The sequence below is a fragment of the Eptatretus burgeri genome, chromosome 12 (genome assembly GCF_056783735.1).
Source record: "Eptatretus burgeri isolate ZD-2024b chromosome 12, Ebu_testis_v1, whole genome shotgun sequence".
Classification (NCBI taxonomy): domain Eukaryota; kingdom Metazoa; phylum Chordata; class Myxini; order Myxiniformes; family Myxinidae; genus Eptatretus; species Eptatretus burgeri.
In genome coordinates, this window is record NC_140972.1 from 71423986 (window position 1) to 71441558 (window position 17573).

The 17573-nt window shown below is 43.7% G+C and overlaps 1 protein-coding gene across 14 annotated transcripts in view; it reads right to left on the bottom strand.

The window, feature by feature from the left end:
* Positions 1 to 17573, bottom strand: part of LOC147015894 (rhotekin-like) — a 195535-nt gene that overhangs the window by 50329 nt on the left and 127633 nt on the right. For 12 of the 14 annotated variants that reach the window (XM_085848460.1, XM_085848459.1, XM_085848465.1 and 9 more), the window contains one exon: positions 79 to 185. In XM_085848460.1, coding sequence (XP_085704586.1) covers positions 79 to 185 — 107 coding nt within the window. The remainder of the gene's footprint in view (positions 1 to 78; positions 186 to 17573) is intronic. The other 2 variants (XM_085848472.1, XM_085848462.1) reach the window with 1 other exon arrangement.

Sequence of the window (17573 nt, forward strand, 5' to 3'; positions counted from 1 at the left end):
CAGCTGCATGTGAAATGGAAAAGTTAGAGAAAGAAGGGCAAATTAAGGTCATTCAACACGTCTTGGTGGGAGAGGTACCTTGACCTTGAGGAAACCGCTGTGGTTTGTGCGGGTCAAACAAGATGGCTGAGCCACAAGACGACAGCACAGGCGTCCGTAGAGCGGGAGCCAAAAAGGACTGTCTTCTAGGGTACAAAATAGTGGAAGGTTCAATATACAGTACATATATATATATATATATATATATATATATATATATATATATATATATATATATATATATAATTCCATATCCATTACTAACTCACAAAATTAGAGCGATTTTAAAACATTATATATATATATATATATATATATATATATATATATATATATATATATATATATATATATATATATATATATATATATATATATATTTAAATAATAATTGGAAAAAATGGCAGTGAAAAGTAAATACTGTTGTGAAACTTTCAGGTATGCACTAAAATCTCAATCCAACGGAGGACAAGCTTTTGTGGGTTCAAATCTAGTTGGAGGCAGAAAAAAAAGAAGAATTTGAATTCAAAGCTTCTGTAAACTGAGCAGGCTTCAAGAGAATTACAAGGTCGCTATCGGTGTGCTGGCTCAATAATGCCCATTAGCGAGGAGGAAATTTACTTGCTCTACCAGGTGTGGTCAATGTGAAAAGTCCACACATTTGGGTTCACTGTTATAACCTTCAGGACAACGTAGAATTGGCATCAACTATCATGTTACCGACAAAAGGGGCAGTGATAAAATACATGCAGGGACACACAAATCAGGTATAAGAAAGATTGGAGGAGATCGCTCAGAGGGAGCACACTGGTCTTTGAGCTGTCGTATCTGTGTTCGATTCTCGACTCAACTCCAACCTCATAACTTCGCAGACAGGAGGTTGAACCAATGAGCATGCCATCTTCTGGAGGGAGGTTAAGCTGGTGTCTGATATGCTAGCATTAGCTGGTGATAGATCACTGTGCAACTTACAATAACAGTAGGACAATATGTACAGATATCTTAACCAAATTAAAATTCCTGCCTGAGTAATTCAAAGAAGGGTAAAGACAAACCACCCACGAAATTCGCTGCTTCGTAACCATTTCTGCAGCAACCACAATCACATTATAGAAAGAGCAGACCCATGAGCAGACAGACAGATGGGCGCGCGCACATGCACGCGCGCGCGCACACACACACACACACACACACACACACACACACACGCGCGCGCGCACACACACACACACACACACACACACACACACACACACACACACACACACACACACACACACACACACACACACACACGGTGGAATATCTACTTCTTTTTTGGTTACATTGTCGAGGCTCATATAAGAGCTAACGCACAACGCACAGCAAGGGGGGCATGAGACAAGAGGGGTGTGAGTGGGAAGGACAAAACAGTGGGGAACAGAGACATTAGGAGATCTGTAGAAGGGAGAGGGATGGGGCAGGGAACATGGGGAACACAAGATGGACATTACAGGGACTTTCAGGAAGGAAAGCAGGGAATTTGAAGGAGGTGGATTTGGGGTGGATTAACGGGGGTAGAAAAGATCGAGGATTTGGATGGGGGGTGATAGGGGGTGGTGAACAGCTGTTTTTGAAGGCCTGGAGGGAATAATGGGATTGAAAAGAGTGCGGGAGTTTATTCCAAAGATGGGGAAAAAGAGAAATGAAAGAGTGAAGGTGAGCAGTGTTTCATGATTTTGGTAGTTTTACCCGAAGGGGGTTCCTTGCAGATCTTGAGTGCCCTGCAGAAATATGGGGGGAGGGGGGGGACAAATCGCAGACAGAGCAGGGGGGGCAGACTAGACAAGTGATGGTAGAAGACAGAAAGACAAGCGACCTGCCTGCAGTGAGAGAGTGAGAGGCCCAAAGACTCAGCCTCATCGTGGGAAATGCGAATGTTCCTAAATGCCTTGGTTTCCAAAGCGTGAGGCCAAAAAGGTGAGAGGCAGGAGCACCAGCCCAGAGGGCAGAGCAGTACTGCATCAGGCTGAGGACGAAAGCTTTATATGTCGTCAGGAGCTCAGGTGGGCCGAGGGAGGACCTTGCACTATGGAGGATTCCCAGTCGGCGACTGGATTTGGAGGCCAGGTTGAAAATGTGGCTTTCCCAGGAAAGGTCATGGCAGATAGTGAGACCAAGAAGCTTGAAAGAAAGGACTTCTTCCAGAGGATTGTTGAGAAAGTAGATGAGGAGGGGGGGGTGGTTCTAAATGGTCCTTTCGGAGAGACATCGTGAGAGTGTGACATTTGTCAGGATTGAAAGACATTTTCCACGTGTTGGACCAGTGTGTGATTTTACCCAGATCAGCAGTGAGATCAAGGAAGCTGCTGCTTGCCGGTCTGAGGGATGACAGATGGTACGGCAGAGGGTGGAGTAACCAGCAAAGAAATAAAGAGGATTTTCCAGAGAGTTGGAGAGATAATTGGTGAAAACTAGAAAAAGAACAGGCCCCAGAACGCTACCTTGAGGAACTCCAGCCTGGACAGGAAGAGGGGATGAAAAAACTCCATTTCGGGCCACACGTTGACTGCGACAGGAGAGGAAGTCTGTGAGCCGTGAGTGGAAATGGCTTTGGATCCCAGAGGAGGAGAGTTTGGTGAGCAGGGCAGGGTGCCAGACTGTGTCAAAAGCACGAGATATGTCTCGGGATATGGCTCTGATTTCATGTCCGGCAATGAGAACCTCCATCCATTCTTGTGAGAGCAGAAGCAGCATATCCAGGGTAGAGTGACCTGGTCTGAAACCAAATTGATTATTGGAAATCAGGCCATTGGAGAAGAAGAAGGATTTGATGTCTGAAGCGATGATGGATTCCATTACCTTGCTGATGATTGGGAGAAGGCTGATTGGTCTGTAGTTGCAAGGATCTGTTTTTGCACCTTTTTTATGCAGGGCAGTGATGTTTGCTGATTTCCAAGCAGATGGCAGATGACCTTGGGCAAATGAGAGGGTGGATAGAACAGAGAGAGGGTGAGGAATCGCAGAGCAGCAGGATTTTAGGACACGCTGATGCCAACTGGATCGGTTGCAGAATCTGAATCGAAGTTTGACAACAAGCTCTCCACTTTGTCAGAAGAAAAGTACACAAAGTCCAGGGACAGTTGGGTGCGACTGGGTAAGGTGGGTACAGAAATTGATGGGTTTCTGACAAAATATTTTAATGCAAGCACCGAGTTTAGGCATTCAGCCTTTTCACGTGCGGTATCAGCAGTGCGGACATTTGAGGTAAGGGAGAGGATGGAGGGAAACATACACCAGAAACAGATTTGATTAGATGCCACCAGGATTTCGAGGAGGGAGAGAGGTTTGAGAGTTCAGACTTGTGATTAGAAAGATGTTGTTTTCTGGCTCTCCTGAGGGGAGACACACTCTTGTTCTGAGCTTTATGGAAGGAACTGAGATTACCCTCAGTTGGGTTTGCTTTTCATGAGGCAAAGGTAAGTTGTTTCAGGACAACTGCCTCACCACAAGCTTCAGTAAACCAAGGGCGGGAGAAACGGTAGGACACCTGAAGACGAGAGGGGATAAATCTGTTCATGAGGGAGAGCAAGTTTCTTTGAAAGAATTCTCAGGATGAGTTGATGTTGGAGAAAGTGGCGATGGGAGACCAGTCTATAAATTTGATGGCTGCTCGGAGACCCTGCCAGTCAGCCTGAGTGGAATGCCAGTCTCAACGGCGGTGAGGTGGTTCTCTGATAACAGCTAGAGAGATGTCCACTTTTTCAAGCACGTGGTCAGAAGAACCGATTGGAGTGGAGGAAGAACAGCAGATATTTTCTGAGAAATTTGTCAAAATCAGATCCAGAAGAGATGGAGTACCATTGGTTGAGACCCGAGTCGGGAAGTTGACCGATTGAGTCAGTCTCAATGAGTCTCGGAAGTCTTTTACTGAAGTGCCATGACAGGTGAGAGAGGTACCCACATCCAGCCAGCTGGCACGATGACAATTGAAGTCACCACATATGAGGAAGAGAGAGTTAGGATGAGAGGATAGAAGTTGGTATATGTTTTCGGATAGTGAGGTGTAAATGGAGTCATCACTGTTTGGTGGACGGTAGAACACACCGATAAACATGCGGTGGGAGTGAGGGGAAGCCATCGCCAGAGGTATTCCTGGGGGTGTGGGGGAGTGAGGGCAGTGCATGGAGAGTGAGGAATAGAGTCTTTGATGAAGAGAGCAACTCCTCCACCAGGACAAGGCTCAGGTTTATCATACCGGAGGAGGGAGTAACCAGGGAGAGATACTTGGGAGTCAGACACGTCTTGGGGGAGGAAAGTTTCTGTTCGGCAGGTTATGTCTGGTTTGTCTGTGGCAACTTGTATGGAAAGATCTGTAAGGTTTGAGCGAAGGCCCCGGATATTTGAGGTCCACACTTTTAATGAAGAAGGAGGGGAGGAGGCTTTGTGTGCAGGGGATGGGAGGGAGGGAGAGGGTTGGACAAGGGAGGAGGTGGAGGGTAGGGAGAGTTGTTGAAAGAGAATGAGGGATTGCAGAAGAGCTCGGGGAGGGAGCCGAATGAGGAGCGAGGAAAGGAGTTGCATTGCTGGGAGAAAGGGAGGATTTTTCTTTTATTTATTCTCTCCCCTTGTCTGTATTAAAGGCTGTGTGGAGGCGCCTCAACATTACATTTAGTTTACGTCACGTTCTGTTTTTATTATTACACATTGAATTGTTACCATTGTAAATATGATTTATTTTCATTAAACCCCCGTATTTAAGTTGCTCGTGTTGTCTATTTGTTGCGGGTTCAAGTATAATCTCCTGTGCTGTGCTTCCGTTTGTTACGTGCCTTTGCCGCCCTCCCTTCCCGCGCGCGCCAATAATCTCCGGCTGTAAACCTCCAAGGGAAATCGTTCAGCTATCCATCCAGGTGGGGGCAAACCCCCTGGACACGACGATACGTTTTAATTAATGTGGGAGATTAAGGGAGATACGGCCAGGGGAGCACAACTTAAGGTTAGGGTATGGTCATGATGCCTCATGGCCAGTTTGGTCTGGATCCGGTTGGCGGTTTCTGAGAAGAACATTTTGAATGAAATACTAATATTTAGGGCAAACCTCCTTTTACCCTCTTTAAAGGGGGCACATCCGGATGGGAAGCATAATTCCATGAGAACTCGCTATCCTGATGCATTGTACTAAATTTGGTCCATATTGGGAGGGAAGTTCGTGAGGAGAAGATCGTTTAGTCAAATGTGAACTGACATATGTACGTACGTACGTGCGCATCGGCCATCTTGCTCTCTGGGTTATTCAGGCATATCCTAGGTAAGCTCGCTGGGGTCTGAAGCTGCCATGTTTTTTCGCCTTCTCAACCATGCCTTGACTTGGAACTTCTCAACCATGCCTTGACTTGGAACTTCTCAACCATGCCTTGACTTGGAACAGGCCGCAACGATTTCTTAATGATAAAGTTTTTTTTCTCACTTTCCTCACTCATATTATCGAATGCCTGTTCATCATCACTATGAATCGCTGGCTACATTGCAATGCTTAAAACACCTGGAGATGTCAGCGTTCATTGCTTTATTTAATTTCCGCACATGCAATCACTGCGAGTAGTTCTTAAACTAAGGAGAATTACAAAATTTGAGCTCCAGAATAGAACTTATAAGCAGTTCCGACTCATAGAGAAGTATTGATTTGTCCAATTCTCAAACTCCAGGTCTCAAAGTGTGTGTGTGTGTGTGTGTGTGTGTGTGTGTGTGTGTGTGTGTGTGTGTGTGTGTGTGTGTGTGTGTGTGTGTGTGTGTGTGTGTGTGTGTGTGTGTGTGTGTCGTTGATTGGTATCTACATATGCGGGTTTCAGAATGTGGAATGAAGTCCTCCCAGGGTGGGCTCAAAGTATCCACATTCATTTCAATAAGGGGTCATGATTCAAGGACCAAGCTGTGAAGTTCTTTGTTCTCAAGGTTTGTGCGAAGGGTTCTCTTCAGGATCGTGACTGAGCCCAGGACAGCTTCCACCTCTTGATCGTTTGTCATGATATTCCCAGGGATGGTTTTTAGCTCACCTGTAAAGTTGTTCCCTGGAGCTTATGGGATGGCGAGTCATCCGTCCGTGCACAAATACTTGCAACTTCTTCTCAGAAACTACACATATGATTTCAATGATATTTTACCACAACCTTCATCACCCATGATGGCATTAAAAAACGAAGTTTGAAGGGGTCTACAGATGGAGTTTACCAGGATGGGAGAGAAGGAGAGTAGGTTGCCCACCAACAATTGTATTTGCTTTCTTCTCCAAAACTACAGATACATTTCCGATAAAACTTGACCACCATCTTCCCCACCCATGAGGTATTAAAGTTTGTTCACAACATAAAAAAGAATTGGAGTCTAAGGGGTTTTACGGGGTTGGGGGGGGGTGCAGTTGTCCATTATATATTTTGTGGGTCACACATGCCGACCAGTGGTTGCCTGCATATCTTATCCAGCCACTACCAGGTGAGCACCCAGGGGGTATTGCTCCGATGATTAATATGTCTGTGAGGTTCTTTGTCATCATTCCTGTAGGTCCAGCTATCATGGTACAACTTTGGCATTCTTCAGCTTCCAGGATATTCTCACTTCATTCTTGAGATCTTGGTGTTTGTTCATTTTCTTGATTCCTGCATCGGTTTGTCCAAAATCACTGGTATTAACACCTCAATCAGCAATGCCTTCTTCTCTTTTTTTGTACCTAAGTATGATATCTGGATGCAACACTTTGTTTTCAATGTTTATGCTTGATGGAATCATTAGCTCATACGTGAGCGGTATTTCAGTGATTACTTTTGGTTCATGTTCCCACAAATTTTCTGGAACTGGGACATCAAAGTTTTTGCAGATGTGTCAGCGGATTACATTATAAAACTCTGTTGTGTCGTTGTGTGTACAGGTGTTCTGACATGAGTGTGTGTGTGTGTGTGTGTGTGTGTGTGTGTGTGTGTGTGTGTGTGTGTGTGTGTGTGTGTGTGTGTGTGTGTGTGTGTGTGTGTGTGTGTGTGTGTGTGGTCATTCAGCATAACATATCATTCTCTTTACTAACCCCCCTCCACCCCATATATATATATATATATATATATATATATATATATATATATATATATATATATATATATATATATATATATATATATATATATATCTCCTCTTCCTAGCAGCCCTCCTTCCCACATTGTACAGCAACATTTGGTGAGGGATAGCTCTCTCCACCTCCCCTCCCCCCCCCCCGTCCTAGCTTCCCCTCTCTTCTCTTCCTCCCCACCCTCCTCTCTCCCCCTACCCCCATTAAAACCTCCACCAGTGAAGTGACAGGTTATATTTGCTCGTAAAACATAAATCCTTATAAAAGCAAATGGCTTCCGAATGGGAGAGATTTTCAGACAACATTTTTGTAATATGTGAATGGGAGGTGCAAGGATAGGTTGACACATGCGCACTTGCCTCTAAGCTGTCAAGCATGGGTTCGAATGTCGACCCAGATAATACAGTCAGCCACCCTGGCCCTGGTGTTTGTGTGTAAAGCCAAAGGACCCATAAATCTGTGAACTGTCATTTGGAAGAACAATAAGCCAGAGGACCTGTCTGCCAGTATTGGTTGATGAAGGACGTCAAGAATCCCACGGTGTGTTTGAGGAAAAGGAGGCAAGTTATCACTGTCACCCCAAACAAATTAAAAGTTTCTTCCCTGATTGATTGCTGGGGAGGCAATCAGGGCCAGATTTAGACACGTGGTGGCCCCTGGGCAGCCTTCAGTAGTGGAGGCCCACCCTACCGTAGAATACTAAAAAGGTGACAAGACGTATTATTTTACAGTCATCCATAAAGTATATTTTTCAAGAACAAAGAATCTGAACTTCTATATAAAACAGAGAATGAGATAAGATGAATATCTTATATCTGTTAAAGATGAATATCTCATATCTGTTCCACTAACTACCAACTACTATTCAGGCACTCACAAATACATTTTTCCTTACAATTTTTTTCCATGAAATATGTGGAGGCCCCCTAGTTTTGGAGGCCACTGGGCAACTGTCCAGCTTGCCCATACCTAAATCCGGCCCTGGAGGCAATGGCAAACCACCCAACATAACCTTTCCTGTCGACCAATTCAGAAGCACAAATGCTCTGTGACGAGTATGGTACAACGATGATGATGATTATGATGATTATATGAATGAGCATTGATGATGATGGTGATGAATTGAATGAGCAGCCATTTTGTTTCTGAGCCATTCCTATATGGAAAGTGCTACCATGCCCTCTCTCACTACAATGGTTAAATTAAGAAATGTGCTGTAAGAATTTCTTATTGCATCATGAAAATTCATCCTACCAATAACACGTTGGTCGGTCACCATAGTTGTGAATAAATCAAGGCAAATGAGGCAGAGATACCTTCAGGAGAAACAAATGCATTTTTAAAGCCGAGTAACGTCATCAAAAGGAATGCTTACAGCACGAGTCCTTAAAGCTTACTGCGAAGAGTTCTCAGAAACAGAGCAAACTCCCATGCGGCCATATTTGTAACATCTATTGATCACATCAACATGGCAATATGAGCCACAAATGACATCACAGTGCCTGTTAAGTAAGATCATGTTTCCAGGCATTTTGCCATCCCTTGGGAAGCTCTGTGTATTATAACAAAACAAAAAAAACAATCTTCCGCCATAAATTCAGGGAAGGAATAGTCTGCGGAGCTGAAGCAATAACAATGAGACGGGCATCGCATCAAGCTCCGACAATCGACTGGTTCACACGAGACGATAATGCGAGAACATTTTTAAACACACCGCATTGATTAGCTGTGCACTTGCTCTAAAAGTACTTTTAATTGGCTAACAAATTTCCCAAACTTCCATTTCTACTGAGAAATGGTGAGAATTGAAAACAAAACAAAAAAAAGCACTTGCTTTCTGCAAGAAATTACAAGGGGCCCCACTGGTTTTATGACGATTCTAGGCCCATGCTGAGGAAATCTTGCTTTGTTTTGGGCAGACTAGCAGCTGTTGGTGGGCCCTGTAATGAGTAATGGAATGAGGCAGCTGTGTCTCCGGTTGATGGCTGGAACAGCGATTTGTGGATTGTAAAGTGCAGGCGAACTACTGATCGGTCCTCGAGTCGGCTCATTAAGTTTTGGAGAAAGCGACAGAGGCCTACGGTGTTTACACGTGGAATTGGTCCGAAAAGTTTCGAAGGATATGGCCAGGTGATGGAAAATAAATGTGGAATGTGAGGTGAGGTGAGGCTGAAATGAAACTGGATTATGACACTGAAAAAAAATATCAGTGCAGAGAGAAGCAGCTTCCAAAGGACATTGAAAAAGTACGAAGCATGTTGCTGGCATGAGCAGTTGAAAAAAAACAAAATGGTATGTGTATGTATGTATGTATGTATGTATATATATATATATATATATATATATATATATATATATATATATATATATATATATATATATATATATATATATATATATTGTTGTGGTTACCAAATTCGCAAACCACCATTCAGGTCCCTCAGGTGAGATATCTCGGTAAGTATATGTGTAGTTAGGCCCAAACCCGTTGTCTAGAGGGAATAAATGTCATTCATGCGTGCTGCGACTCTTCAGGATAGCAGTTTTTCTTTTACTATCTTTATTTTGGACCAACCGCCATTGTTACCACCGCCAACCGCGTCTCAACAGTCGTCACAACATCAACCACCCACCACAACGCCGCTTCACCACAACAGCCACGACCTTTCCCGTCACACCTCGCAACCGTCGCATCGCCACCGTTCTTGCGCCGCTTGTGGGTACCGGTATTGGACTCGTGCAGGGCGCGCGCCGAACAGCGTGTACAAAACCACGGATTTTCCGCTCCAAAAACGGATCAAAAACGACACACGCCCACTTTTGTTCCGTCCAATCGGTGAGCGAGGGGCGATTTGGCCCCGCCTCCAGGGCGTTGGAGGGCGGTCGCTATATGCAAATTCATGGATCAAAATGCATTCACGCCCACTTTTTCTCGGGCCAATGGGGAGCGAGGTGAAAGGTCGAAGGCAGGGGGTCAAAGGCGAAGCCACGGGGCTTATATAAGCGGCTGCGTTAGTCAAGAGATCAAGTTGGTCGTCGTCGTCGTCGTCGTCGTCGTCGTGTGCGTTGGAGTCGGAGCGAAGAGGACGGAGCTGTGGAGAGGCGGCGAAGGCAGACGAGGGGGTGCTCGCGTCGTGCCGGGAGCTGCACACCAGGGAGGCCGACGGCGCGACCTGGTCGAGGTGGAGACGCTCGTCGCGGGACTCGAGACAGAGTAAAAATCCTCCTTTCCCCGAGCATCAGCAACCCCCTCCTGTTTCCCCCCCGCGCTGAGATAGTGCGACCAAGGGGGCCCCTTTTCCCACCCCCTACCAGACACTGTCCGCGAGGCCCGCGGAGTTGAGGCACCATCGCCGCTCCGCGTCTCATCACCAGACGGGTAGGCCCGACCCGGTCTCGGCCTCAGGCCCGCCTCATCCTTGAGGGTGTTCTTTTTCTTGGTTTTGGGTATGTGTTGTCGGCGCTGTCTGTGAAGTAGAATTGTATAAGTGTTGCCGTGTGCTCGGTAGTCGGATAGCTCTGCATTGTGTCTTCGCTTTTGCATTTGCTTTTTGTGTAAAATTGCATTGTGTTTCTTCTTTTCTATGTGCTTTTCGTGGAATTGAATATGTGTGCTTTCCGTTCATCGCGAATAAATGTGCTTTGTGTTGAACTGTTTCCCGCTTCGCTTCGTCATTTCTTTCATTGAATCCTCATCTTGCTTCACGTAAAGGGTTGGTAGTGGGCTGAATACGCCCGATAATTAATCGAACCGTCGAGGTCGACGAATAACACCGCTCGGTTATCCCGATAGTACGGAAAGGGTCGCTTAAGTGGCCCGTGTCCGAAGTCGACCTGCGGCGAGGTGCGATCGCCCGGTCTACCCTCCGTGTGGGTACTTAGGTAGGTCGAATTTGGCGAGCAACCCTATCAAACGCGGGGGCCGATTGGCTCGATCGCGGTGAGACCGAAAGGTCCACCCGTGACTGGTTCCCGGCGTTAGTCCGAGAGGGTCACGACTGGATTGTCCGTCCGGTGGGCGACGTGCCGCGATTCGAGTTACGTGGCCGTCAGCACGCCGGCGGGCGCGAATCCGTAACAAATATATATATATATATATATATATATATATATATATATATATATATATATATATATATATATATATATATATATATATATATATATATATATATATATATGGCCACGGGGAACCGACGGATATTTCCTCAACAAATGGGTCAAAATGAGTGATTAGGGGGAAGGGGCCATGGGTCCCTTCCTGAAAAGATACGGTCGTGGGGAGCTCAACACAACACACACACATATATATATATATATATATATATATATATATATATATATATATATATATATATATATATATATATATATATATATATATATATATATATATATATATATATATATGTATACATATATATATATATATATATATATATATATATATATATATATATATATATATATATATATATATATATATATATATATATATATATATATATATATATATATATATATATATATATATATATATATATATATATATATATATATATATATATATATATATATATACATACACACATGGGTGAAACTGCAGAACCTTCTTAAAAAGGAAAGTGGAGATGTTCTTCGGGGGGTCCGGGGCATGCTCTCCCAGAAAATGTTGAAAAATTGATGTCAAAATATGCATTTTGGGGGTGATCCAGTCCATGTTGTAGTAATTTAAAAAAAAAAATACGCAAAGGAAAGTGATATTTGGGGAAGAATTTTTTTTTAATTTCACCTGAACTTTCATTGCAACCATGTTCAGGAGGAAAACCATTACCATTACCAGAAGGAAAACTGAGGGTGTCTAACGTGCCTGGTCGGAGGGAGGTGCGGTGAGGGGTGCAGTGATATGGAAATGATATGTACAGAGGAAAGTGTAAAAGATGTGAGTTGGTGGACCCATGCAATCCTTAATTCTCTTTTATGCCGTTCACAGAAATAAAGAAAATAATGTGTGATAAGATTGATAAGGCTAGTGAAGTGTTAAAAAAAAAGTCTGTAGATGTAACGCGATTCTGTCTGGTACTGCACTCGGGCACCTGGCAATTCTGTTCAACGTTCCGTTCCGTTCCACTCCTTGGCTTCGCCGTCTCTTAGCTCAGAACATACGGTGCTTTCATGATCCCCTGGCAGAAGGCGTAGCCTACAATCAGATCAGGTACGAGCTCTTGATCTTTTCCAGCGTCCTCATTGGTCTGCGGGCAATTACCTCGGCATTGGGCAATTACCATGCGAGGGTCCAGCGGTGAAATATGGCCCCATTTGCTCTGCATTCTGTCATGCAACTGAGCTCCGAGATTAACATGGCCGGTGTGTATTTGGCCGTGCTCCCCAGCTGTGGGTGCACACTGAACATGCAACGAAGGCCACAAGTGAGTGGAGCTTCAGGGCTTTTGACCACAATTGAGTGGAGCATATGACGTCAAATCGAGTCTTGCACACTCTTGCCCTTCAAGCACATTCCCCCATCCCTGCCAGTCCAGAGGGTGGTGGTGAGTGTCGATGGTGACTGATTAAGCGATAGAAGCGATGGTGTAGCGCAGCGCTTGCAGTGTGGTGATTCGTGATGGAAACTGGTCGTTGAGGTTGCGACGTTAATGGTGAGTGTAGGTGAGCTTTAGTTGGAGTTCGATGGTCTGGTGTTTGTAATAAAGGCGTTTGGAGGTCGTTTGAATGTTGTGGCATTGGTGGTTCGAGTATGGTGCAGATCATAGTGAAATGCCCGTTGAGTTATAGCGTGATTCAAATGGTTTGGGTGTGCATATGCAAATGAACTGCCTGTTTGTTATGATCTTTGGTGTGCACGCATGCATGAAGAAAAGAGAGGTTCACTTGTGCATAAGAAAAATAAGTAAAGAAGGAATAATGGGTCGAGAATGAAAAAGAACCTGCCTAAAGCCCACGCAACACATATGGCCCATAAACCCACTACACAATAGGGAAAGGCTATCTTAAAGGAATACCAATGAAATAACTGTCTCAGGACCACTACATGTTGTGTGCTTCAAGGGAGTGCCGATTTCGCAGAACCGCCAAAAAAAAAAAGTACATATATTTATACACAAGGTGTCCCAAAAAAATGTACTCACTCTTAAAATGATAATAAATGCGTTGTTTATTGACTTAGAAACAAGATTAATGGTTAAATGTATAAATGGATAAATGCATGTTTCGAAATGTTCAAACTGACGATCATCACGTTCCAAACACAGCCGATAACTCAGACGAATGGATTCAACAGCATTACGAATCATTTCATTTGGAACTGCAAGACATTGTCTTTCAATTTCCCCTTTCAGCTCATCGACTGTTGCTGGTTTTGAGCCGTAACCCTTATCTTTGAGATATCCCCATAAAAATAAGTCCATTGGAGTGAGGTCTGGGGAACGCGCAGGGAATTCAACACTACCTCTTCGCCCAATCCATCTGTTCAGAAAAGGTGCTTCGATATAGGCCCTTACATCGTGGTGGTAGTGGGGAGGTGCTCCATCTTGCTGAAAGTAAATCTCTTCGTCACCAAATATCTCTTCGACATGTGGACCGACGGATTCCTGCAGCAAGTTCAAGTAAACATCCCCAGTGACAGTTTGGTCACAAAAGAATGGCCCTAGGATGCCCAATGCTGATATCGCACACCACACAGTAACCCTGGTAAGTTTAAATGATATTCCATAGTAACATGTGGATGTTCAGAAGCCCAGTAGGTGCAATTGTGTCGGTTAATTGAGCCATTTAACTTGAAGCTGGCCTCATCGCTCCAAACAATTTTGCATGGAAATGCTGCATCTTCTTCGCATTTGCCCAGGTACCACTCACAAAATTCAGCTCTCCAGTCAGGATCGTCTTCATTTAGAGCGTGGATTAATTTTGGAATGTAACTTTTCCAACTAATTCGCTTCAAAATGCGATGGGTGCTTGATATTGGGATTCCTGTCTCACGAGCCATTTGTCATAGAGATTTCCGTGGGGATCGGTGGAGGGTTTCCAGCAATTGATTTTCCTTTTATTTGCGGGAGTGGTTGATGACCGTGGTCTTCCTGAACGCTCCTTATGGACATCATGCACAGTTCCATCTGTTTCAAACTTATGTTGGATGCGAGCAATGGTGTGTCGCGTTGGTGGATCTTTGTAAAAATGTCTTCTAAATTGGCTTTGCACTTCCATGATGTTTTCGTGCTTCCAGTCGCACTTTATGATGAATTTTCTTTCTTCAAAACCCAATCATACTTCTGCCATCATTATGGTCAATTTGATCTGAAAATAAATGTAAAATTCAATGAGTTATAAGGAGCCAAAATGTGAGTACGTTTTTTGGGGACACTCTGTATATATAATATGTACATACACACATTCACTTTCGAGAGACATCACTCACACTTCAAAACAACAGACTTGAAACAGAACTACACATCAAACCAACAGACACACACTCTTTCCTTCTCCCATCCTCATCTCAGCCTAAACATACAATCAGAGTAAGATGCGAGTGCTCAACAAAAAAGCAGAGGAAACTTATCTCTCCCAAATAGAAACACATTATCCCAACACACTGTGACTCTCACTCTGTAAAAGTAACCAAAACTGACCAAATCGCATACCTCGCCCAGACCTTTCAACTTACAAACCCAAACCTGTAGCTAACCGTGCCCCACTGGAACCTACTGCCCTCCTGCATCCCAATTGTCAAGTATTTTGAATAAGGCTTTTCCTCTCCTCCATCAGTCATAATAACATTTCCTGAACCTCCACTAACATCATTTCGATGTAGCAGTACATTCAAGGACTTTTTGAGAAAAGCAAAACACCCACAACACCACAACAAAGAAACTAAGCCTGGCGTTGGCTTACTAGTTAGGATGGCAGCCCTGGGATCCTAGGGTCCTTAGTTTGAGCCCCGTTGGCTGCTGAATTAACACCAGGTGGGGTTGACTCAGCCTGTCATCCTTTCGAGGTTGCCAAAATGAGTACCAGCGCATTGGTATCAGGGCACTGCATCAGTGGCATAGTTGCGCCCCAACAAAATGATAGCTACCTGGCAGTCAAGCTGCCAAACAGATGAAGAAGAAGATGAAGAATCAGAAACAATGAAAATCAGAAACATACCCAACCATGTTCATTCTTGGAAACACAAACACAAGAACGAGCACACACACCCACTCGCCCCATACATACAACACTACATCATGAGTAAATAATATAATGATGTGATTGTGATTGACGTTCATTGCTTAAGGTTCATGGAAAAGTAAAAAAACATTCCTCAAATGACTTCTCAATGGCAGGTGACTGGAAATGATTTGTCACCTCGGGAATAAAAGCAGACGAGTGCTGAGACGTGGGGTCTATTAGCCTGAGGAAGATCGATGGGAAGAGGGTGACACATCACCTGAGATTGGGTCTGCTCTTGCTTGCTTATTATTGGATTAGCAGAGTAGATCTAGTTACTTTTTGGTTGGATGCACGTTTTTCCTTTTAAAAATGTAGAATCCTAACCGCCCCAATCATATATATATATATATATATATATATATATATATATATATATATATATATATATATATATATATATATATATATATATATATATATATATATATATATATATATATATATATATATATATATATATATATATATATATACCGGGCGTAGTGCCGTGTGCCTGTAATCTGGCTACTCAGAGGCTTGGGTTGGAGGATCGCTTGAGGACGGGGACTCTGCGCTGGGCCGTGCTATGAGAGGGTTGTAGGGCAGCCCTGAATCATGGCGAAACCCAATTCTTATCCCTGTGTCGTAAGAGGTGACTAGGGTTGTGTCAGGAAGGGCATCCGGCGTAAAACCTGTGCCAAATCAATATGCGGATCATAACGGATGACCAACTGTGGCGACCCCTAACGGGAGCAGCCAAAAGACGAACAACAACAACATATATATATATATATATATATATATATATATATATATATATATATATATATATATATATATATATATATATATATATATATTCTATATTTCTATATGTTTGTTTGTTTGAGCCTTATCGAGTTGAAAACGACTTGACCAATCGACATCAAATTTTGCATACATGCTCGGGGTACCCAGGGTCAGGTGTTGGGCACAAAATACCACCCCCTCTTCGCCATGAAGGTGGGGAAACAACTTGCAATTTTTGCCTGTACACGTAGAATGCTGAAAATGGTTTAACCACCGATCTCTGCCTGGAGGATGGTGTATTGACACCATATTTCCTTCGCGGAGGAGCAGGTATTACTCGTCTTTCAAATACATGATATGTACTTCAACATAGATGTGGGGCTGCCAGGATGGCTCAGCGATATATACACACTCACCTCTGAGTAGTCTATCCTAGGTTCGAATCTCTGCCCAGCTTTAAACTTTCATTCTGGTAGCACTCAGGCAGGGCAAGGCATCAATGTGCGTGTCATCCCTCGGATGGACGTTAAACTGGGCGTCTCGCCTGCCAGCATCAGTTGGTGGAATCGTTAAAGATCCCACGGTGCCCTTTGCGAAGATTAGGCAAGTTATCACCGGCACCTTCACCAAATTCCAAATTCCTATTTTAACAAACAGGGGGCACTGCATCAGCGGCACAGCTGCGCTCCCAGCAACAATGCAACCAGCATATGAAATGAATGAACGAACCAGATGTGTCGATTACATTCTTTCACATCATCTTAAATTAGATCTGCCTGTTTAGTCGAGCAGTGAAATACTTATCCATTTCTCCACTCGCTCATGGTGTGGATTTCACTGTCGTGGCTGGCCAATCTTTATAACCATGCTTGGTGAGCATGGAGAGTGCACCAAACAACCCTCAGCATCCATGGTGTCAGATTCTACTCTTGCATTGGACCAAAATTGGCTGGTTTGTGGCCTTGACCTCGCTGGATTAGCATTATTTAACAACATTTCATCTCAACGTAACTATTTTAGTATTTTTTGTTTGTTTCGCTTTTCAAAAAATAATTCATTTGAATGAAAGTAAACAGGAGAAATGTTTATCTGATACTGTTCCTACTTTGTAAGAGATTATGCAGTCTCGCACCCCCGTTTGTCAAACACGCGCCTTCTTGCATCAATATTCTTCCAGCATCATTATTATCAGAAATCATCCCAGATCGAGAAACTCAAAGACGAGCGAGCATGTTACCTCTGAGTTCACAATGTCCTCTACCAAGCTCTCCAGTCACCTCCCGAGCCATTATTTGTGCCGAGTTAGAAATAAATTTACCAGCGAACGAAAGTGTACACAAAAAAAAGGAAAAAAACAAAGCAATCTCTTTTATGTGCTTAATAAATGGAACATTTTTACACAAAATCCACCGAGCGGTGGAAATTTCAATTCAGCGATATTTGAAGA